This window comes from Symphalangus syndactylus, chromosome 17 (genome assembly GCF_028878055.3).
Source record: "Symphalangus syndactylus isolate Jambi chromosome 17, NHGRI_mSymSyn1-v2.1_pri, whole genome shotgun sequence".
Lineage (NCBI taxonomy): Eukaryota > Metazoa > Chordata > Mammalia > Primates > Hylobatidae > Symphalangus > Symphalangus syndactylus.
Genome location: NC_072439.2, coordinates 74,660,721 through 74,686,373, shown reverse-complemented (window position 1 = coordinate 74,686,373; position 25,653 = coordinate 74,660,721). Strand labels below are relative to the sequence as shown.

The 25,653-nt window shown below is 36.7% G+C and overlaps 1 protein-coding gene across 1 annotated transcript in view; it reads left to right on the top strand.

Annotated features, from left to right (window-relative positions):
* Nucleotides 1-25,653, top strand: part of SPATA16 (spermatogenesis associated 16) — a 257,164-nt gene that overhangs the window by 108,129 nt on the left and 123,382 nt on the right. Inside the window, exon 4 of the mRNA XM_063621699.1 lies at nucleotides 17,921-18,010. Within this exon, the coding sequence (XP_063477769.1) occupies nucleotides 17,921-18,010 (90 nt within the window). The remainder of the gene's footprint in view (nucleotides 1-17,920; nucleotides 18,011-25,653) is intronic.

Below are 25,653 nucleotides of genomic sequence, written 5' to 3'. Positions count from 1 at the left end.
ATTTTTCTGTAAATCTGTTACTGAGAACACAGATTGTTACATTATAGGGCATCTTTGGATAAGCTCATCTTTCTGATTATAGCCCAAGAAATACTTGAGTTGAACAATTGCTTGTTTAATACTGGCTGTGCAACCCTCTTTTCATTAGCTACCAGCAAATTTAGATGTGTAGTCATCTCAGTCAAACTTTTAGGATCTTAAGATATAATATTTGTACACTAACCTCATCCAGGCTTCATCTTAACTCTCCCTGCTTTTAATCTTGCTTCCACATTCAGTTATTTTTGTTGTTGTTTTAACTGTGGTAAAATACACATAACATAAAATGTACGATCTTACCCAGTGTTAAGTGTACAGTTCAATTGTGTTAAGTACTTTCACATTGTGCAGGCTATCTCCAGAACTCTTCTAATCTTGCAAAACTAAAAGTCTATGCCCATTAAATAACAAATCCCTGTTCCCCTTTCCTCCTGTCCCCTGGCAATCACCATTCTACTTCCTGTCTCCATAAATTTGACTACTCCAGGTACCTCATAAAAATGGAAACATATAGTATTTCTCTTTTTGTGTCTGGCTTATTTCACAAAGTATAGTGTCTGAAGTGCATTCATGTTGTAGCATGTGTCTTAATTTCCTTGCTTTTTAAGGCTGAAGAGTATTCCATTGTATGTTAGATACCATGTTTTGTTAATCCATTCATCCATCAATGGACGTTGGGTTGCTTCTACCTTTTGATTATTATGAATAATGCTGCTTTGAACATGGGGATACAAATATTTCTTGGAGACTCTGATTTCAATTATTTTAGGTATATACACAGGAGTGGAATTGCTGGATCATGTAGTAATTATATTTTTAACTTTTTGAGGAACTTCCATACTTTGTTCTATAGTGGGTGCATCATTTTACAATCCCACAAACAGTGCACAAGCATTCTAATTTCTCCACATCCTTGCCAACACTTTCTTATTTCTGATTTTTTATAGTAGCTATTCTAATGGGTGTGAGATGGTATCTCACTGTGGTTTTGGTTTGAATTTCTCTAACAATTAGTGATGTAAACATCTTTTCATATGCTTATTGGCCCTTGGTATATCATATTTGGAAAAATGTCTGTTAAAGTTCTTTGTCCTTTTTTAACAGGGTTGTCTTTTAAGTTGTTGTTGACTCAAAGGAGTTTCTTATATATTCTGCATATCAACCCTGTATCAGATATATGATTTGCAAATATTTTCTCCCATTCTATGGGTTGCTATGTTACTCTGTTTATATTGTCCTTTGATGAACAGAAGTTTTTAATTTTGATACAGTCCAGTTTGTTTATTTTTGTTTCCTGTGAGTTATTTTTACTTTCATTTAACTTCATAAGTATTTTATAAACTACCTTAATCCCTTCCCAGGACAGAATATAGATAGATAGATAGATAGATAGATAGATAGATAGATAGATAGATGATAGATAGATAGATAGATAGATAATAGATAGATAGATAGATAGATAGATAGATAGATAGATAGATATAGACAGATAGTAAAGTAACCACTCTCTCTTCAATATTAGGCATCCTGTCACTTACCTGTGATATCTTAATTTTCCCATTGTTATGAATGCTTTTTAAATTTATTAATGGCATGAATATAACAAATAGGTCTTACACATCTGAACAAAAGCTATCCATAATTTCTGAATGTGGTGGCATGCACCTGTGGTCCCAGCTACTAAGGTTGAGGCTGCAGTAAACCATGATCACACCATTGCATTCTAGCCTTGGCAACAGAGCAAAACCCTGTATAAAAATAAAAATAAAAATCTATCCCTATGGGGAGACAATTACCCATGTGTATAGCATTTTTGCATATCTTGTGACTAAGGAGCTGACTAGTCTTTGCTCCAGACTATCTTTTCAAAGATGATTGTATGGCAAACAGCCTCAGAAGAAAAGACAAGTCTTTTTACAGCCCTGCCATATGTAGTGTTTCCCCCTAGAGCAAAACATAGGCAAGCTTAGAGCCCATTACAAAATATTCACATTCTCTAAACTCATATTTTTCTCATGTGGTACAACCTAGTGCATGTGAAGGTGTCACCTGAGCTTCCTTTCATCACCATCTGGGATCTATGATTCAGAGAACCAGTAAAAAAAAAAACTCTGATTACTGTTATTGCTGTGAACAATAAACTGTCCTTTGTCTCTGACCCTGGAGGCTCATATCTTCTACCAGCTTCCATAAAACTGCTTCAAGCTAACTTGTTAGTTTGCAAGTAGGGAAAAAAAACTCAGACTCTTCACAGTGCTGGATAATGCATTATAAGAAATTTTTGTGAATATACTTGAAAGTCATTTACCCTAATCTCCCACTCAGTGAGGAATTTCTTCTACATGTCCTGACAGATGGCATTCTAAATACCATTTAAATGCTTCCAGTAAAAGGAAACTCTCCTGAAAGCCTGTTGCATAATTGGTTAGTAAGTCCCCCCTTATGTTGAACTGAGCTATTTGTAGCTTTATAACTGGTTTTTGCCTGGCCTCATCTGATATTACATTGAATAATTATTCTATATTCCATATGGAAGTGCTTTGTATTTGAATATACTTACTGAGGCTGATATTATTTTACTCTCTAAACATATTTATTTCATTCCATATTCTTCACACACTATGTTTTCCAGATCACTCATTCTAGACACCCGCCAACATGGTGATGATCTTCACAGATGCTCAGAACTATGAATTCAAGGGACTATATGGCGAAGGCACAATTCAGTGAAAACATCACTTATTATTTGAAAACAATGTGTTATATTGATTTAGCACAAAATTTTATATGCAATTTTTGTAGTTCTATTATATTATCATATCATTGAGCTTGCAGTTAGTTAAAATCTTCAGATTTTTTCCATATGATTGAACTCAAGCCATGATTATCTTTATAAAATGATGTTTATAACATAAGATTTTTTATTTTTAAACAGTCCACATTATTTTAAATTTTGCTTATGTCATCAGTGATATGACTTCCTGTTGCGGTAAAATTTATGCCATCTGAATATTTTATCGACATCCTTCCAATTTCTTAAACTTAGTTCACTAATGAAAATAAGGTCCACAAAAAGGGCTAAAGACATTTCATTATATTCCTTATTTCATAATAACACAGATCATACTTACATAGCATTAATCAGTTATTCAATTGGTTATAATCTATGGAATGATGCTATTATCCAGAACAAATGTCACCATCTTATCTGTAAAGTTATCATGATTCGCTGAAATTAAAACATTCCATGTTCACGGCTTTTTCTAGATCTACCACCTATTTCTATTTTAAGAATGTCAGCAAGTTATTAAAAGAATAAGAGGAGTGTTGTCTGGGGAGGATGAAACAATCATTACTTTGCTAACAGTTAAAGACAATGGTAACTAGACGGGCATCTTTGTCTAAAAAATAAATTGAAAGAAGGAAGGAAGGAAAGGAAGGAAGGAAGGAAAGAAGGAAGGAAGGAAGGAAGGAAGGAAGGAAGGAAGGAAGGAAGGAAGGAAGGAAGGAAGGAAAGAAAGAGAAACGGAGGGAGGGAGGGAGGAAAAATAAATTCCTTCCCTAATTCCTAGTCTCATATAAAGCTACAGTCTAAAGTGCCCGGGGTAGTGATAGCAGACATTCACATTCTCAGCACTCAGGCAAAAATCCATAGCTTCTGATTGAGAAGTAGAAGCAAAACATATGTCTCTGGGGAAGAAGCCAGAAATTATCCTGCCCCCATTGCCACTGAAGGAATGGTAAAGCATAAACCCTCTGCTTTGGGGAAGAGATAAAAAGAGATAGAAACCACTCTTGGGCCCGGGGAAGATACCAAGAGGAATTCTGCTACCACTAGACAAGAAGCAGAAAACACTCTCCAAAATGAGACCAACTACATATTCAATGCAGGGGTTGGCTACTAAGAGGAAGAGTCCCAGAATGAGGAGGAAAAAGAGAGAGAGGAATGAGACAGAGACAAAAAGCAAGAATTTTCCAAAGTTAAAGGGAAAACAGTAAAATTCAAGTCCAAGAAGCTTAGAGAATTCTGAGGGAAGTAAAACAAAAGAAAACAAAACAACAACAACAAAAAAAAATGGTACTGGAGGTGATAAACTGTACAATAGGGCAAAGAAAATAAACAAATGTTATAGGCTGGAAAGGAAGAAAGAAGTCATCTTTATTTGCAGAAGATGTAATCATCTATTTAGAAAATTCCAAAGTATTTTTGGAAAAGCTTTTGGAACTAATAATTAAGCTTAGTAGTATGATGTAGCAGAATACAAGGTCAACATAAAAATCAATTATGTTTCTACAAATTAGCAATGAACAATAAGAATTGAAATTTAAAAATCATTGCCAATTGTAAGAGCAACAAAAAATGTCAAATGTTTGGAATAAATCTAATGAAGTTTGTGTAAGATTTTCACGCTGAAAACTACAAAATATTGATGAAAGAAATTAAATAAAGCCTTAATTATGGAGAAAAGTGCTATATTTATTGATCAGATGACTCAATATTATTAAGATATCAATAGATCTTAAAGTTTTCTATAGACTTATCAAAATCCCAGCAGACATTTTAGCAATTAACAGGCTACTTCTAAAAAAAAAAACAGAAAAGTACAGAATTTCAATAAGTCCAAACAATGTTAGGGGAGAAAAAAAAGAACAAAGTTGGGAGGACTTAAACTACCTGATTTAAAGATTTATTATAAATCTATAGTAGTCAATACTGTTATAATGGCATAGGACAGACAAATAAATCACCAGAACAGAATATTCCATTCCGAAATTGACTCGCACAGATATGGTTAATTGATTTTTGATAATCATGTCAAGGTTATTCAATAGAGAAAGAATAGTCTTTACAATGAGTGGTGCCGAGAAAACTGTAGATTTATGAGCAAAATAAAATGCCTTTATCTTTACTTCACACCATAAACAAATTCAACTCCAATAGTTTATAACTGTTAAAACTATCAAACTTTTTGAAGAAAATATGAAAGAAATTCTTTGTCACCTTAGATTAAGCAAAGTTTTCTTAAATAGTATATTTTAAAGGTATAAACTATAAAAGAAAAACAGTCGATAAGTTGGACATCATCAAAAATCTTCTGCTCTTCAAAAGAAGCTATTGAGAATATTAAAAGACAAGCCACAGACTCAGAGAAAAATATTTGCAGTATATGTATCTTACAAAGAATTTGCATCCAGAGCACATAAAGGACTTTTACAACACAATAACAAGGAAACAAACTGCCCAGTTTTTTTAAATGGCAAAAGATTAACAAGAACTTCACAAAAGAATATATACAAATGGCCAATAATCACATGAAAAGATCCTCAACATCTTTAGTTACTAGGGAAATGCAAACTAAAGCCACAATGAGATACCATGTACACCGATCACAGTCGCTAAAACTTTATTTTTTTATTATTATTATTATTATACTTTAAGTTTTAAGGTATATGTGCACAATGTGCAGGTTTCTTACATATGTATCCATGTGCCATGTTGGTGTGCTGCACCCATTAACTCGTGATTTAGCATTATGTATATCTCCTAATGCTATCCCTCCCCCCTCCCCCCATCCCACAACAGTCCCCAGAGTGTGATGTTCCCCTTCCTGTGTCCATGAGTTCTCATTGTTCAATTCCTACCTATGAGTGAGAACATGCAGTGTTTGGTTTATTGTCCTTGCGATAGTTTACTGAGAATGATGGTTTCCAGTTTCATCCATGTCCCTACAAAGGACATGAACTCATCATTTTTTATGGCTGCATACTATTCCATGGTGTATATGTGCCACATTTTCTTAATCCAGTCTACCGTTGTTGGACATTTGGCTTGGTTCCAAGTCTTTGCTATTGTGAATAGTGCCACAATAAACATACATGTGCATGTGTCTTTATAGCAGCATGATTTATAATCCTTTGGGTATATACCCAGTAATGGGATGGCTGGGTCAAATCGTATTTCTAGTTCTAGATCCCTGAGGAATCGCCACACTGACTTCCACAATGGTTGAATTAGTTTACAGTCCCACCAACAGTGTAAAAGTGTTCCTATTTCTCCACATCCTCTCCAGCACCTGTTGTTGCCTGACTTTTTAATGATGGCCATTTTAACTGGTGTGAGATGATATCTCATTGTAGTTTTGATTTGCATTTCTCTGATGGCCAGTGATGATGAGCATTTTTTCATGTGTTTTTTGGCTGCATAAATGTCTTCTTTTGAGAAGTGTCTGTTCATGTCCTTCGCCCACTTTTTGATGGGGTTCTTTGTTTTTTTCTTGTAAATTTGTTTGAGTTCATTGTAGATTCTGGATATTAGCCCTTTGTCAGGTGAGTAGGTTGCAAAAATTTTCTCCCATTTTGTAGGTTGCCTCTTCACTCTGATGGTAGTTTCTTTTGCTGTGCAGAAGCTCTTTAGTTTAATTAGATCCCATTTGTCAATTTCGGCATTTGTTGCCATTGCTTTTGGTGTTTTAGACATGAAGTCCTTGCCCATGCCTATGTCCTGAATGGTATTGCCTAGGTTTTCTTCTAGGGTTTTTATGGTTTTAGGTCTAACATGTAAGTCTTTAATCCATCTTGAATTAATTTTTGTATAAGGTATAAGGAAGGGATCCAGTTTCGCTTTCTACATATGGCTAGCCAGTTTTCCCAGCACCATTTGTTAAATAGGGAATCCTTATCCCATTGCTTGTTTTTGTCAGGTTTGTCAAAGATCAGATAGTTGTAGATATTTGGCATTATTTCTGAGGGCTCTCTTCTGTTCCATTGATCTATGTCTCTGTTTTGGTACCAATACCATGCTGTTTTGGTTACTGTAGCCTTGTAATATAGTTTGAAGTCAGGTAGCGTGATGCCTCCAGCTATGTTCTTTTGGCTCAGGATTGACTTGGCGATGCAGGCTCTTTTTTGGTTCTGTATGAACTTTAAAGTAGTATTTTCCAATTCTGTGAAGAAAGTCATTGGTAGCTTGATGGGGATGGCATTGAATCTATAAATTACCTTGGGCAGTATGGCCATTTTCATGATATTGATTCTTCCAACCCATGAGCATGGAATGTGCTTCCATTTGTTTGTATCCTCTTTTATTTCATTGAGCAGTGGTTTGTAGTTCTCCTTGAAGAGGTCCTTCACGTCCCTTGTAAGTTGGATTCCAAGGTATTTTATTCTCTTTGAAGCAATTGTGAATGGGAGTTCACTCATGATTTGGCTCTCTGTTTGCCTATGATTGGTGTACAAGAATGCTTGTGATTTTTGTACATTGATTTTGTATCCTGAGACTTTGCTGAAGTTGCTTATCAGTTTAAGGAGATTTTGGGCTGAGACGATGGGGTTTTCCAGATATACAATCATGTCATCTGCAAACAGGGACAATTTTACTTCCTCTTTTCCTAATTGAATACCCTTTATTTCCTTCTCCTGCCTGATTGCCCTGGCCAGAACTTTCAACACTATGTTGAATAGGAGTGGTGAGAGAGGGCATCCGTCTTGTGCCAGTTTTCAAAGGGAATGCTTCCAGTTTTTGCCCATTCAGTATGATATCGGCTGCGGGTTTGTCATAGATAGCTCTTATTATGTTGAGATACGTCCCGTCAATACCTAATTTATTGAGAGTTTTTAGCATGAAGGGTTGTTGAATTTTGTCAAAGGCCTTTTCTGCATCTATTGAGATAATCATGTGGTTTTTGTCTTTGGTTCTGTTTATATGCTGGATTACATTTATTGATTTGCGTATGTTGAACCAGCCTTGCATCCCAGGGATGAAGCCCACTTGATCATGGTGGATAAGCTTTTTGATGTGCTGCTGGATTCGGTTTGCCAGTATTTTATTGAGGATTTTTGCATCAATGTTCATCAAGGATATTGGTCTGAAATTCTCTTTTTTGGTTGTGTCTCTGCCAGGCTTTGGTATCAGGATGATGCTGGCTTCATAAAATGTGTTAGGGAGGATTCCCTCTTTTTCTATTGATTGGAATAGTTTCAGAAGGAATGGTGCCAGTTCCTCCTTGTACCTCTGGTAGAATTCGGCTGTGAATCCATCAGGTCCTAGACTCTTTTTGGTTAGTAAGCTATTGATTATTGCCACAATTTCAGAACCTGTTATTGGTCTATTCAGAGATTCAACTTCTTCCTGGTTTAGTCTAGGGAGGGTGTATTTGTCGAGAAATTTATCTATTTCTTCTAGATTTTCTAGTTTATTTGAGTAGAGGTGTTTGTAGTATTCTCTGATGGTAGATTGTATCTCTGTGGGATTGGTGGTGATATCTCCTTTATCATTTTTTATTGCATCTATTTGATTCTTCTCTCTTTTCTTCTTTATTATTAGTCTTGCTAGCAGTCTATCAATTTGGTTGATCTTTTCAAAAAACCAGCTCCTGGATTCATCAATTTTTTGAAGGGTTTTTTGTGTCTCTATTTCCTTCAGTTCTCCTCTGATTTTAGTTATTTCTTGCCTCCTTCTAGCTTTTGAATGTGTTTGCTCTTGCTTTTCTAGTTCTTTTAATTGTGATGTTAGGGTGTCAATTTTGGATCTTTCCTGCCTTCCCTTGTGGGCATTTAGTGCTATAAATTTCCCTCTACACACTGCTTTGAATGTGTCCCAGAGATTCTGGTATGTTGTGTCTTTGTTCTCATTGGTTTCAAAGAACATCTTTATTTCTGCCTTCATTTCGTTATGTACCCAGCAGTCATTCAGGGGCAGGTTGTTCAGTTTCCATGTAGTTGAGCGGTGTTGAGTGAGTTTCTTAATCCTGAGTTCTAATTTGATTGCACTGTGGTCTGAGAGACAGTTTGTTATAATTTCTGTTCTTTTACATTTGCTGAGGAGAGCTTTACTTCCAACTATGTGGTCAATTTTGGAGTAGGTGTGGTGTGGTGCTGAAAAAAATGTATATTCTGTTGATTTGGGGTGGAGAGTTCCGTAGATGTCTATTAGGTCCGCTTGCTGCAGAGCTGAGTTCAATTCCTGGGTATCCTTGTTAACTTTCTGTCTCGTTGATCTGTCTAATGTTGACAGTGGGGTGTTAAAATCTCCCATTATTATTGTGTGGGAGTCTAAGTCTCTTTGTAGGTCATTCAGGACTTGCTCTATGAATCTGGGTGCTCCTGTATTGGGTGCATATATATTTAGGATAGTTAGCTCTTCTTGTTGAATTGATCCCTTTACCATTATGTAATGGCCTTCTTTGTCTCTTTTGATCTTTGTTGGTTTAAAGTCTATTTTATCAGAGACTAGGATTGCAACCCCTGCCTTTTTTTGTTTTCCATTTGCTTGGTAGATCTTCCTCCATCCCTTTATTTTGAGTGTATGTGTGTCTCTGCACATGAGATGGGTTTCCTGAATACAGCACACTGATGGGTCTTGACTCTTTATCCAATTTGCCAGTCTGTGTCTTTTAATTGGAGCATTTAGCCCATTTACATTTAAGGTTAGTATTGTTATGTGTGAATTTGATCCTGTCATTATGATGTTAGCTGGTTATTTTGCTCATTAGTTGATGCAGTTTCTTCCTAGCCTTGATGGTCTTTACAATTTGGCATGTTTTTGCAGTGGCTGGTACCAGTTGTTCCTTTCCATGTTTAGTGCTTCCTTCAGGAGCTCTTTTAGGGCAGGCCTGGTGGTGACAAAATCACTCAGCATTTGCTTGTCTGTAAAGTATTTTATTTCTCCTTCACTTATGAAGCTTAGTTTGGCTGGATATGAAATTCTGGGTTGAAAATTCTTTTCTTTAAGAATGTTGAATATCGGCCCCCACTCTCTTCTGGCTTGTAGAGTTTCTGCTGAGAGATCCGCTGTTAGTCTGATGGGCTTCCCTTTGTGGGTAACCCGACCCTTCTCTCTGGCCACCCTTAACATTTTTTCCTTCATTTCAACTTTGGTGAATCTTACAATTATGTGTCTTGGGGTTGCTCTTCTCAAGGAGTATCTTTGTGGCGTTCTCTGTATTTCCTGAATCTGAATGTTGGCCTGCCTTTCTATACTGGGGAAGTTCTCCTGGATAATATCTTGAAGAGTGTTTTCCAACTTGGTTCCATTCTCCCCGTCACTCTCAGGTACACCAGTCAGACGTAGGTTTGGTCTTTTCACATAGTCCCATATTTCTTGGAGGCTTTGTTCATTTCATTTTATTCTTTTTTCTCTAAACTTCCCTTCTCTCTTCATTTCATTCATTTCATCTTCCATCACTGATACCCTTTCTTCCAGTTGATCACATCAGCTACTGAGGCTTCTGTATTCTTCACGTAGTTCTCAAAACTTGGCTTTTAGCTCCACCAGCTCCTTTAAGCACTTCTCTGCATTGGTCATTTTAGTTATACATTCACCTAATTTTTTTTCAAAGTTTTTAACTTCTTTGCCATTGGTTTGAATTTCCTCCTGTAGCTCAGTGTAGTTTGATCATCTGAAGCCTTCTTCTGTCAACTCATCAAAGTCATTCTCCATCCAGCTTTGTTCCATTGCTGGTGAGGAACTGCGTTCCTTTGGAGGAGGAGAGGTGCTCTGCTTTTTAGAGTTTCCAGTTTTTCTGCTCTGTTTTCTCCCCATCTTTGTAGTTTTTTCTACTTTTGGTCTTTGATGATGGTGATGTACAGATGGGTTTTTGGTGTGGGTGTCCTTTCTGTTTATTAGTTTTCCTTCTAACAGACAGGACCCTCAGCTGCAGGTCTGTTGGAGATTGCTAGAGGTCCACTCCAGACCCTGTTTGCCTGGGTGTCAGCAGCAGTGGCTGCAGAATAGCGGATTTTCGTGAACCGCAAATTCAGCTGTCTGATCATTCCTCTGGAAGTTTTGTCTCAGAGGAGTACCTGTCCAAGTGAGGTGTCAGTCTGTCCCTGCTGGGGGGTGCCTCCCAGTTAAGCTGCTTGGGGATCAGGAACCCACTTTAGGAGGCAGTCTGTTCGTTCTCAGATCTCCAGCTGCGTGCTGGGAGAACCACTACTCTCTTCAAAGCTGTCTGACAGGGACATTTAAGTCTGCAGAGGTTACTGCTGACTTTTTGTTTGTGCCCTGACCCAGAAGTGGGGCCTACAGAGGCAGGCAGGCCTCCTTGAGCTATGGCGGGCTCCACCCAATTCGAGCTTCTTGGCTGCTTTGTTTACCTAAGCAAGCCTGGGCAATGGTGGGCGACCCTCCCCCAGCCTGGCTGCCGCCTTGCAGTTTGATCTCAGACTGCTGTGCTAGCAATCAGCGAGACTCCGTGGGCGTAGGACCCTCTGAGCCAGGTGCGGGACACAATCTCCTGGTGTGCCATTTTCCAAGCCCGTTTGCAGTATTAGGGTGGGAGTGACCCAATTTTCCAGGTGCTGTCTGTCACCCCTTTCTTTGACTAGGAAAGGGAACTCCCTGACCCCTTGTGCTTCCCGAGTGAGGCAATGCCTCACCCTGCTTTGGCTAGGCTCGTGCACAGTGTGCTAAACCAACTGTCCTGCACCCACTGTTTGGCACTCCCTAGTGAGATGAACCTGGTACCTCAGATGGAAATGCAGAAATCACCAGTCTTCTGCGTCACTCACACTGGGAGCTGTAGACCGGAGCTGTTCCTATTCAGCCGTCTTGGCTCCACCCCCATAAAACACACGCATACATGGTGATCATACCAGTTCTGGCGAGGATGCAAAGCAACTGGAACTTTCATGCATTGCTGGAGAGAATGCAGGATAGTACAACTGCTTTGGAAAGACATTTAGGAGTTTCTTACAAAGTTGAGCATATGCTTAGAATAGGACCCAGTATTCTCACTCCCCCGTATTTTACCATAAGAAATGAAAGTTTGTATCAAAAGATTTGTATATGAATGTTTACAGCAACAGAAACAACAGAGTGTTCATCAGTTGGTGAATGAATAAACAAATTGTAGAAACTGCTAATAGTTAAGCAGTAAAAGGAAGCAAACTATTGATAACATACAATAATATGGATGAATCTCAAAACCATTATTCTAAGTAAAAGAAGCCTACGCATAGGCTATATACTATATTATTCCATTTAAGTGATATTCTAGAGAAGCTAAAACTATAAAGTTGGAAAATAGATCAGTGGTTGCCAGAAACTGGGCATAAGGGAAGCAAATTGATTAAAAAGTAAAATGAGAGAACTGTTTAGCACGGTTGTAAATTTCTGTATCTCTATTGTGTTGATGGCTATGTATTTGTCGAAACAGACCAAACTATATGCTTTTAAAAAGTGAATACTACTGTATATAAATTATAACTCAATAAAAGTGACAAATAAAAATATGTTAGAAAATTTTAACTTTCTGAAAAGTATTATAGAACACGAATATACACAATGAGAATATTGCCTTTAAAAACAAGCTGGGTTTAAAATGGTAATAATCATCATTAAAATTTACTTCTCAAAAGATTTCCCAAGGAATTTGAATGAAGTAAAGGTGTCTAGAAGTTTTATTTAAGTCATTAAAAATTTAATGTTATCTCCAGTGGTTTCAGACTAACAATACCTTAGAAATAAATATATTATTTCTCCTACACGCCATTAAAATATTTTCAACACTGAACCATTTATTAATTTTGATATATATCAGAAGAAGAAATTGTACAAGATATTCTCTATTTACATTGAAATAAAATGGGAAATTAACAGTAAAAGTTATAAGAAAAAAATACCCTTTTGAAATTGAACAATGCTGTCCTAAATAATTCTTTAAAGAGGAATTAAAATCTATAATTAGAGACTAGGAGAAACAACTATAATGAGAATAAAATATACTCTATCATTCTTAAGGGTATGGTCAAAGCTAAAATTAGTTTAAAAATTCAAACCTCTAAATGCTTTCTCTAAAAAGAAAACATAAATTTTCTATATGTCAAGAATGAGAAATAATAAAAATAAATTTCAGAGAGGACAAATATTGATTAATAAGTATAAAAACAGAAATGAATAAATCAAAAAATAAAAGAGTAGAATTAATAGCTAAACCTAATATCAGTTTGATTGAAAAGACAAAATATAAAACCTCTAGCAACTTAATTTTAGTATACTATTTCATAAAAATCATAGCATTATTTTTTAAATGAATTTTTATATTTGTTCATTTCTTATCCTGGATGTAGTTTTATTTTACTATTCACTTTCTCAATCCTTGGCTTTAATATTCTGTATTAATTTTGATACTTTTTTGAATCATTAATTAACCTAATTCATCAATACAAAAGATCAAAGGAAAGTCCACAAGATCATTTTGATAGATTCAAAGAATATTTTTAAAAATTATTTACTTCTGGTAACTCTTGGAAAATAACACATAGAATGATTTTTTTTCTTAAATTGATCAATAATAATAATTATCAATGAAATATTGAAACACTCTTAGCTCACCTTACTTATCTAAATTCTTTTTCTAAAAAGTTTAGCCTATGTAGTAAGAGAAAAAAATGGTTATAAGTATTGAAAAGCAGTAACCAAACATCATTATTTGCAGATGATGTAAATAAAATTAAATTATTGTGATATTAAGTTATAAGGATACAAAATAAATATTTTTAAAAATACACGTTTAAATGCTATGCTATCAATAAGAGTTTAGACAATATAATAGAAAAAAATCCCATACCTATTGTGCATACATGTAGTGTTTCTCAAACCTTAATGTGCATACAGATCAACTAAGAATCTCGTTAAAATGTGATTTAGTAGGTTTGAGGTAGGAATCAAGACTTCACATTTTTAGTAAGCTCCCAGGTGCTGATGCTGATTATACTCATAGTAATATAGTTATATGTATTTATTCTATGCATTTTATATAATTCTTAAGCTTTAAAATTCTACATGAGAATATATATGCAAATATGTATGTGTATATACATAGATATGTGAATATACACATATTGACATATATTCTCATGCAGAATTTTCAAACTTAAGAATTAACAAGAAATTAGTAAAACTTCTATTTTTAGAAAAAAGTTAAAATATTACAAGAAATTAGTAAAACTTCTATTTAAAAAAAACTTTAAAATATTACTGGGAGACACAAAAGAATATTTGAATAAAGAAGAGAAATGCCACATTCCTGGATGGGAAGATAATAATATAAAAATGTCTATTCTTCCTAAATTTTAATCTAATGTCTTTAGTTTAATACCAATAAAAATTACCAAATGATCTTTTTGTAGCTGGAAGAAATAAAAATGATAAAGTTCAACAGGAAGAATAAATATGCCATATTAACTAACAAATATATTCACAAAGAAGACATTAGGCAGTTGTTTCCCTTCTGGAAATTAAAATCTATTATAAAATAAAGATAATTAGAGCATTTTCTGTCACAGAATTAGGCAGATCAAAAGCATGGGCTACAAAGCCCAGCCATAGACCCCAAGTGTGCATATGAACTTAGTGTATAATAAAGGTGGCATATCAAATCACAAGAGAAGGATGGATTATTTATCAAGCGAATTGGGAAACCTGAGATAATTACCAAAATAGACTTACATTCCAGCCTCACCACTGTACAAATTTAAGGCTTAATAAAATAAGCACACACACATACACACACACACATACACACACAAGCATCAAATCATGTGAACTTTAATATAAAAGATAAATTTTAAAGTATCCACAAATAGAAATCATAAAAAGCACAAGATTTACCACAGATAAGAAATTTGTTTTAAAAATAAACTTTCATCTATTATAATATATATTATTTTACAGGATCCCATTGTTTTAGAATGGGGTGAATCAATGGAGTAGGCAATCATTGCCCATTACTAACTCCTTTTCTTCTGACAAAAATTCAATGACGTCTATCATTTAGCTAGTCTCTAACATGGTTCTTGTTTTTTACCCAAAGCCCTATCAGCATAGCTAAATCAGAGTTTTTTCCTCTGTGATAAAATCAGACCAATCAGCTCTGAGATTGCTCTCTGATTACAATTGTAGTTTTTTTTTTCACTGTAACTGCAGTGAGATTGTCCATTCTGGTCACAGGCTGCCTCCTGCAGCTTTCCAAATGGCATCAAATGACAAATGATTAAGAACTTTTCAAAAGACAGATCATCATTTCCCCTACAAGTTGCACACGACATAAAATATATCTTTAAAAGGGTACGTCATTTTAGAAAGCATCGATAAATTAATAAAAGTATAAAAGCTAGGCTTTACAACTGCCACTAGCATTTCCTTGCCAAATATCTAACAGGGGCGTACAATAAGCACACAGTGAATGCTGCAATAATTATAAAAGTCAAAAATAATAAATTGCCAAATAAAATATTTCATCTCAAATTACCAAATATTCTTTTATAATTACACTTTCAGGGTAGAGACTGGGTCTGGGTCTTCCCTTGGCCCCTCTTATGAAGCCGCGAATCATGTGGTTTAGGGCAGAGTGCTGTTATGATTAAAAGAACCTAGTCCGTCTAGCAATAGTGATTTCTAAACTCATGTCCTCTACTTGCATTTCTTCAACACCATACAGAGGACTTATAATTACAAGCAATTTTTTAAAAATTCCAGTCTTTTTATAAATCACACTGTAATGGTTCCAATAGTGTCAACCTCACCAGCCCTCACTACTCACAAAAGTCTTCTCTGCCTACATCCAAAGCAACTCTGATGCCTTCTCTTCTCTCTCCTCTCTCTCTTTTGATAAGCTCTTTCTTCACTACCCCTCCTTCCCAGTACACCTCATCCTTGTCTCCAATCTAATCTACTTTTGTCAGAAGAACTCGTCTGACAGAGCAAGATTCTTGGAGAATAGCTCAGCAAAGCAAAAACATTACATCATAGGCAAAAAGATGCCAAAGGCTGGAAACATCCATTCAGTAAGGATTTTGTCCCCTCAAACTTGTAGATGCTAACTAAACATGCATGAGTGAATAAGTGAATAAAGTAATAGGGAGTACACCTCATAGACTTGTGGATGAAATAAATAAATAAATAAAAAGTAATAGGGAAGAATTACCTGTCCTGTGGAAGAAAATCGTCAGAATCAGAAAACCCAGTCCCTGGGCAAAGCTCTGCCCTCAGCTACTCTGACTCACCTTTACAAAATTGCTTCTATAGGGACAAAATATATAAACATGATTTTCAAACATTCTCTTTTTCTGAAGTAATAAATATTCATGGTAAATATTAGTATTATAGTTTTGTCTTGATATTAAATGAACCCGTGTGATCGTTTTAACATTTCCAACATTTTAATCAGAACACACCAAAACAAACGATCTGTGTTCTTGAGGGATTAATGTATTCATTTGCAAAAATCCTTGTCATAGAGTACAGTAAAACCTAATTAACTCAGACCCTTCTAATTCAGAAATCACCATAGGAAAGGCAGTGTGGTATAATACAATGCTCTGTGGCTAGACATGGAGAACCAATAAACTTGAGACAGCTCTTTAACTAGTTATGCATGATTTTAGAAAGTTCCCTCTTCTACTTTCTGCTCATTTGTTTTCGAAGTGAGCTAAGTTACACAGTCGATCCATCTCATCATCATACGATTCTATGATTATCCATAGGCCAGATAGATTTTTTTCTGCTTTATTCTTTTTATATTTAGTATTTCTGGGAATGGAATTATTTTCTTCTGCATGTTTTTAATGTGGAATACCTGAAGAGCCCTGAGAGGTCACATAAGTTTCCTAAATTTGTGCAATTATGATTATGTGCATTTTTCTGGACAGAGGTTCAGACTTTTTATCTGGTTCCCGAAAGCGCTGTATACCTCTTAAAAAAAGGTTAAGAACCACTTACTTTAATAATGAACTAATTCCAAGTGATTCCCATCAACTTGTAAAAACAGGCTCACAAAATGTTGCTTAATAATCATGCGTTGGTTCTGTAACACTCTGTAGCCCACGTTGATAAATACAGTAGAAGCTACATTTCGAACTTTCACTAATGGCTGGGTCCCCAGTTGGTGATAGGGCATGAACTGCATCCAGCTAGTTGACCCTGTTATATCAAACACCTTGAGCAATACCTACCCCTAATAGGCTGTCAATGAAGCAAGGAAGAGAAAGGTCTACCCCTTTATCTCTAGGAGAAGAAGGCAGCTAGGGAGATCATTTCACATCTAGGTTTGGATTGAGATTCCAGAACTCTCTGAGATAATGGAAGAGTCAGCAGGTAAGGACAGTTAGTTCATCTTATCCACAAGTCAAGCCTTGTCATTTCAGTCAAGAAAAAGCAGACATCCAAAGTGAGGAAAGGCCTTAACAAAACAGTCAAGACCAAGACTAGATCCCTTAACCAATGGTACACGTCTTCTCTTACACCCAGCTGGGAGAAGACACAGAACCTAATTATGGAATTCAAATGAACATGCTACCCAAATTCCAGTTCCTCTTTTTTTTTTTTGAGAAAAAGTCTCGCTCTTGTCGCCCAGGCTGGAGTGCAGTGGCGCGATCTGACCTCAGGTGATCCGCCCACCTCAGCCTCCCAAAGTGCTGGGATTACAGGCGTGAGCCACCGCACCCAGCCTCCAGTTCCTTTTTTATTTTAACTGAAATTCAGCAACTAACAACCTCTTTCTTCATTAAAAGTAGACATACCATAAATAACCTGCTTTTTCACTGATTTATTAAAATAAAAATTCATTTAAAAACAAATAAAATAGCACCATGTCTTATATGTAACGTAAGTTGAATTCAAATTCTTTGCCATTGTCATATCTGTAAAAATATCCAGTCCCATCAATAAAATTTCTTTGATAATGCAAACTTAATTAGTTTTTCAATAATGCTTGTTTATTTGTCTTAACTGCCAATTACGGGGGGGAAGGGCTCCTTTCACTAGTATCTTTAAAAACACGTAGTGTATAAAACTGAATGCCTGTGATTTCATTCCAACGCACTTGTGGTAGTTGTCTTTTAAAACCCAAATAACATTTGCATTTCTTTTACCTTTTAACAGGAGCATTGTTTTAAACCCAGCCTATTTCCAGAATCATCTTCGTCAAGCGACAGTGTTTAGATGCCTGGAGAGGTATTCAGAGGCTGCCCGGTATGTTTGTTTTAACTTTTGTGAGGATTTATTTCAAGTTAAATTATTCTCAAATTCTGGTAATAGCACAACAGAACTCTCCATTTCTCTCATGGAATATGATTTTATCTAAATTATTGTCTATCAATGTCAAACCAGCAATGATTGACTATCTTTCTCTTTAATTAAAGCTATTCCATGTTCATAGCTCTTAACAAAATTCAAACTTTTCAGCCATGAGGTCACTGACAATGATGGAAAAACTTGCATAAAGTAATGGAAATGCGCTTGACCTCTTGCTCTCGGGATGTTCTGGTCCAGATTTTAATGATACATTTCTATAACTATCTTGAGCACTGGAGAGGAAATCCAATCACGTGAAAAGGATCCTAGAAACCCATTTCTGGAGCAGATGGCATCAGTTAAATAACACTAAGGTTGTTAGAGATGTCCCAAAGTATTTTTTTCTTGGACCCCAATGTATTTTTTTAAAAACCTAGTGAAGCTTCGCCTAATATTTGCATCCCAGAACTTAGACTCTGGCAAAGAATTGGGAGAGTTGTGCAACAGCCTCAATGCTACCGAATTCCTTCTCGCCAGTGACAACCCAGGCTTTTTTCCTTCCTGGATTAGCTCACAAGACACCTCTTCCTTTCCATGAGCTCTCTCAAATAATTTTCCTTATTTCCTAATGTAGAGGTGCCTGCTATTTCTTCCTTATCCACTTTACCACCCCAGGGATCTAGCAGGAAAATGTGGTTGGTTTCTAGATTTACTCCAAGCACAACTTCTAAGGATAAATCTGCAGGAATCGAGATGGAGTGCCTAGGTTGCAGGTGACTACTGTCCAGAACGTTTTTAAATAATACTATCTTTGACATTGGAAGCAAGAGTTTGAGTGTATAATAAAATGGCTTCATAAAATTGACACTATGTCACGCCTGTAATCCCAGCACTTTGGGAGGCCGAAGAAGGTGGATCACCTGAGGTCGGGAGTTTGAGACCAGCCTGACCAACATGGAGAAACCCTGTCTCTACTGAAAACACAAAAAATTAGCCTGGCATGGTGGTACATGCCTGTAATCCCAGCTACTCGGGAGGTTGAGGTAGGAGAATCGCTTGAACCCAGAGATGTAGGTGGCGGTGAGCCGAGATCGCGCAGTTGCACTCCAGCCTGGGCAACAAGAGCGAAACTCTGTCTCAAAAAAAAAATTGACACTGTGAGGTTTACGTGAATTCCATGTTTGTAAGATGTTCCCAGGAGTTGCCTGAACTCAATTAAATAGATATGGAAAGCAGAGTTCATCTCAATTACTCTCACTTTGCAGTCAAACAACCAATATGCCACAACATCTTTTTATCTGTGTGAAGGTCCACTTTGAACAGTTTTTAAAAGGTCTTTATCACTCTCTTTTTTGCATATTTCCTCCTCTGCTATTTCTCCAATGTGTTTTATCTAAGGTACTCACATATTACTTCTTTCTACTTTTTATGTACTCCACTGAAATGTCTCTGTGGCTCACTTTCTGACCACACATGTTTCCTAGCAGTATGATTGAGAGAGAATCTAAGAGATGATAATAAGTGTCCTTCTGTTTCACATTTAAATAAACAGGTTTTAATAAACGTCACTAGCTACAAATGAAGCTAGTAAGTTCAGCATTAGCAGGTAACAGCCATCTGCAAAATAGCCTCCATTAAGAGGTGGTTTCTTAATACATCTTGAATCCAATTGAAAGATCAGTAGAAGACTAGATACAATTTCAGAACTAGATTTCAACTAGTAAAAGAATGCTAGTGGTGTGCTTATACAGACTCTAAAGATCAAATTGTTAAATATTCAGGAATTTGGAGCGAGCTAGTTGCTAAACTGTAGGAGAAATTAGCAATGCTGGGAGAAGCTACACTGTTGAAATTGCAAATGCTACAAATCCAGGCTTTTTTTTACTTTTGGGAGAGCCAGGTTACCAGCACACCATTGGCTATAACATAATTGTATCAAGCCTGTTGGAGCTAAAGTAGTGACATAAATTTTTCATGGATCCCAAAACAAACAACAAGAACTTAAAAATTTGGAATTTGTCAATATTCACCCTGTGAAATTGGCACAGAATATTCCACTGCCCTTGTCATGTATACTGAATTAGGTATACCTGTGGTGAAATAGGCATATCTGCTTAATATCATTTGATGACTCACCTGATAATAATGCTTCTTGAGAAAATTCCTGATAATTCTTGGTTATGCTGGTGTGGAGTTTCTATGGAGAAGCAATACAATTACTGTCAGGTACAAGTATTTTTCATCTTGGTTTATTTAGCAATTATAGCCCTCAATATACAGTATAAGGTCATTCCCCCCAGAGAAAGGATGCTATGAACTGTGAACATAAATATAGTAGTGTGTCTTAGCAGCTAGATTTCTAATGTAAATCAACATATATAAAGCAATATATACAGCTTTTTTGTTTGTTTGTTTTTTGAGACAGTCTTTTTCTGCTGCCAAGGCTGGAGTACAGTGGCACAATCTCAGTGCTCACTGTAACCTCCACCTCTCAGTTTCAAGCAATTCTCCTGCCTCAGCCTCCTGAGTAGCTGGGTCTACAGGCACACACCACCACACCCAGCTAATTTTTGCATTTTTAGTCTAGATGGGGTTTCACCGTGTTGGCCAGGCTGGTCTCAAACTCCCGACCTCAGGTGATTGCTGGCATTGGCCTCACAAAGTGCTGGGATTACAGACATAAGACACTGCAACTGGCTTACAGCATTTATGTTTATCAGTCAATCTATTGGAGATTTGAGCAGTTTGATTCAGGCCTCTTACAAGTATTCTAAGTTGAAATTCATTGGTAAAGACAACACATCAAGGTTATTTCCTGTAGCATGCTACGCAGTCATGTTTCTTGGATTAAGAGGCACCTACCATATATGAAAAAAATGCCATTATTATGTGACTTAGGAGATTCTAAAACCATAATTCCAAAAGAAATGCATCAGCCCATATCTTATCCAAGATAAGGGTATATATAACCAGTCCCTGGAAATTAGAATGTCTTAGGTTTTCTGAGCCTAACCACCTTCACCCATGAAGGGATTTCTAGTAAATAGGCCAGAATGATTCCCAGAATAGCCTCATCTAAAAAGCCCAAACTCTCAACAAGAGAGGCTGGAGGAAATGCTACTGCCTGTGGTTGGAGGGAAGATATCAGGTTTACAATGGACAGATTCTTTTATTTTACAAGTCAATATCCTTTCAGTAACATTCTACCAGAAGAAAGTGTAAGAATACATAAATTATGAAATTGAACACAAATGGAGATATTTTATTATGGTTTAGGCTCCGCAGGGATGCTAGTCACTTTGCGGAGATGGCTGGCACTGGTTAAATTGATGAAATCACATTTTCAGACCACAAACGAAGTTAAGATAGCTCTAACCCCCATTCCCAAGAACAAGCCACCTTGTGAAGCCTTAACTGAAATAGAAAGTTGTGAAGCTTTTTAACATCTTTCTGTTTCAACGCATACAAAAAATCTGTGTTGACATAGAATGAACGTCATCACTCAAATCTGCCTCTCCTCCCCCAACACTCATACTTACAAACACACACACACACACACACACCATTTGGGACTACCTTCATGAGAAGAAAATATTCAAAGACATAAAATCAAAGAAAAGCCAAGGCTGTTTTGTGGAGACAGCTAATGACTTTTGACGATATAGTATCATGGTGTCTTTTATCTCTTTGTGCTCAATGACTAGCACAAGGTCTAAAATATGCCAAGCACCAGTTAGGGGATTGTGAATTAAATTAGCAGGTTTTTGAGTCTGTGGTAGTATGTGGTTGATAACCATTCAGCTATATCAATAAGATATTACATAAAATTCTTTGTAGAACCCTGATTGAAAGATAAATATGAGAACTGTGCTCATCGTAGTGAAGATTATGGGATAGCATGATGACTTCTAAATTGAAAATACATAGGCAAAAAACCATATAACATTGCACAGGGTCTTTATTTAAAACCACATTGTGTAAGACGCAGCAAACAGAAGGTAAAACTAAAGAAAAAATGCAACAAAGTCTCTTTAATGCATCATTGATAAAGAATTTTCTGCCAGGTGCAGTGGCTCATGCCTGTAATCCCAGCACTTTGGGAGGCAAAGGTGGGCAGATCACCTGAAGCCAAGAGTTCGAGAGCAGCCTGGCCAACATGGTGCAACCCCGTCTCTACTAAAAATACAAAAATTAGCCGGGTGTGCTGGCAGGCACGTGTAATCCCAGCTACCTGGGAGGCTGAGGCTGGAGAATCGCTTGAACCTGGGAGGCAGAGGTTGCAGTGAGCGGAGATCGGGCCATTGCAGTCCAGCCTGGGTGACAAGAGCAAAACTCTGTCTCAAAAAAAAAAAAAAAGAAAAAAGAATTTTCTCTGTATTTCTACATGCATGGGCTAGATAAGGGATACAAAAACAGGAATAACACATTCAAATGCTTATAAAGCCTGGGCAGATGATGTGTGTATCAGACCATTTAAAAGATAAAATATGTTCTATGAACTACAGTGAGCTGGAGACCACTCACTAAAGTGACCATAAAATTAATCTTTCAAACTAGATACCTGTGATAGTGAAAGTGGACACTATTAAGAATTACGCCAGGAAAACAGGTATAAACCAGGACTTTCACAAGCACACCGGCCGTATCATCACCCTACCACTGGCCCTTCCAAAGAGAGTGGTCACACTCAAGTCCAACTAATGTTGCTCTATGGGAATGTAGGTTCAACTTGGCAGATTTTTTTTGAGTCTTCGAGAGATAGTATTAATATAACTTCAGAGCATTCCAATAAATTTGTTTACTTTTTAAAATATTTTCAACTTTCATTTTAGATTCATGGGATACATGTGCAGGTTTATTACATGAGTATATTGCATGACACAGGTTTGGGATACAAATGGCCCTGTTACCCAGGTAGTGAGCATAGTATCCAGTTGGTAGTTTTTCCACCCTTACTCCCCTCCCTCTCTCCCCGCTTCAGCAGTACCCAATGTTTATTGTTTCCATCTTTATGTCCGTAAGTACCCAAAGTTTAGCTCCTACTTATAAGTGAGAATATGCAGTACTTGGTTTTCTATTCCTATGTTAATTTACACTTAGGATAATGGCCTCCAGCAGCATCCATGTTGCCGTAAAGAACATGGTTCCATTCTTTATATGGCTGGGTAGTAATCCATGATGTATATGTACCACATTTTCTTTCTCCAATCCACTGGTGTTGGACACCAAGGTTAAGTCCATGTCTTTACTATTGCAGATAGTGCTATAATGAACATACAAGTGTATGTGTCTTTTTGGTAGAACAGTTTGTTTTCCTTTGGGTATACACCAAGAAACGGGATTGCTGAGTTGAATGGTGGCTCTGTTTTAAGTTCTTCTGAGGCGGGAAATTAAAGAAAAACAAAATTAAAAAGAAAGAGAAATAAGCTTTCCTGTATTAGGCTGACTTGTCCCAGAGGCAGCAACAGGCACAGCCCAGACCCAGGAAAAGTCTTGATAATACTATCTAATGTGCTCTGGAGACTCTCCAGGGAGAAGAAAAACAAATTTTCCTTTGTTTTATGGAATGAGTTTATAGATTCCTGTTCTCTGTAACTAGTGACTTCAAGTATTCTGTTTTATTTAAGCAATAGAATGAAGGTCATGAGCCTCTGAGCACGCCTGAGTTATAGCTACCTGGGTGCCATAGTGAAGGTTATGGGATAAGCCCGTGCCTAGGCAAACCAAGATAATGGACATCTGGGTTGCATAGCAACAGTCATTGCAATCCTGAGTTATGAACCTGTTACAATTTGATTAAATGTCTTTGTCCTGCCTCTGTATCCCTGCTTTCAGGCCACTGTCTAGCCCACCCACTTTTGTGAAGTGTGTATAAAAGTCAAGTGCTGCCCTTGTTCTGGGCCCAGTCTTTGGACGTTGAGTCTGCTGGGTCTGAGTGCACTCAATAATAAAGATATCCTCCTGTATACACCCCAAGGTCTCTCTCTGGTCCTCCTGATTCCTCAACACTTTGAGAAGTCTCCAAACTGCTTTCAACAATGGCTGAACTAATTTACATTCCCACCAAGAGTGGATAAGCATTCTCTTTTCTCTGCAGCCTCACTAGCATCTATTATTTTTTGACTTTTTAATAACAACCTTTCCAACTGATGTGAAATGGCATCTCCTTGTGGTTTTGATTTGCATCTCTGTGATTATTAGCTATGTTGAGCATTTTTTTATATTTGTTAGCCATTTGTATGTCTTCCTTTGAGAAGTGTCTGTTCATGTTCTTTGCCTAATTTTTGATGGTTTTTAATTGTGGTTTGCTTGTTTTTTGCTTAAGTTCCTTGTAGATTCTGGGTATTAGACCTTGTCAGATGTTTAATTGGCAAATAGTTTCTCCCATTTTGTAGGTTGCCTGTTTACACTGCTGATGGTTTCTTTTGCCGTGCAGAATCTCTTTAGTTTAATTAGGCCCTACTTGCCAATTATTATGTTTTGAGGACACTGCCATAAACTCTTTGCCAAGGCCAATGTCTAGAATGGTAGGCATATCCTAGGTTTTCTTCCAAGATTTTTATAGTTTGAGGTATTATATTTAAATCTTTAATCCATCTTGAGTTCATTTTTGTGTATGGTGAAAGGTAGTGGTCCAGTTCCATTCTTCTGCATATGGCTAGCCAGCTGTCCTAGCATCATTTATTGAATATAAAGTCCTTTCCCCATTCCTTATTTTTGTTAATTTTGTCAAAGATCAGATGATGTTAGGGGTGCAGCTTTATTTCTGGATTCTCTATTCTGTTCTGTAGGTCTCTGTGTATGTTTTTGTACCAGTACTATGCTGCTTTGGTTACTGTAGCCTTATGGTATAGTCTGAAGTCAGGTAATGTGATGCTTCCAGCTTTGTTCTTTTTGCTTAGGATTACTTTGGCTATTTGGGCTCTTTCTTGGTTTCATATGAATTTTAGAATATTTTTTCCAATATTGGAAAAATTGGAAAATGTGAAAAATGACATTGGTAGTTTGGTAGGAATAGTGTTGAATCTGTAGATTGCTTTGGGCAATATGGCCATTTTAATGATATTAATTCTGCAAATCCATTAGCCTGGCATGTTTTTCCATTTATTTGTGTCATCTATTATTTATCTCAGTAGTGTTTTATAGTTCTCCTTTCATCTCCTTAGTTAGCTGTGTTCCTAGGTATTTCATTTTTGTATGTGTGATTATTGTAAATGAGACTGCATTCTTGATTTGACGCTCAGCTTGAACATTATTGGTGTATAAAAATGCCAGGTATGGTGACTCATGTCTGTAATCCCGGAATTTAAAAAGCCGAAATGGGAGGATCACTCAAGGCCAGGAGTTTGAGACTAGCCTGGGCAACACAGCAAGACTCTGTTTCTAAAGAAAAAACAAACTTTTTTTTTTAATTAGCTGGGCATGGTGGCACAGACGTGTAGTACTAGCTACTCAGCAGGCTAAGGCAGGAAGATCGCTTAAGCCCAGGAGTTTGAGGCTGGAGTGAACTACGATCATGCCACTGCACTCCATCCTAGAGTTCAGAAGCTGTCTCCTAGTGAGACCCTGTCTCTAAAAACATCAATAAATAAATAAAAAGG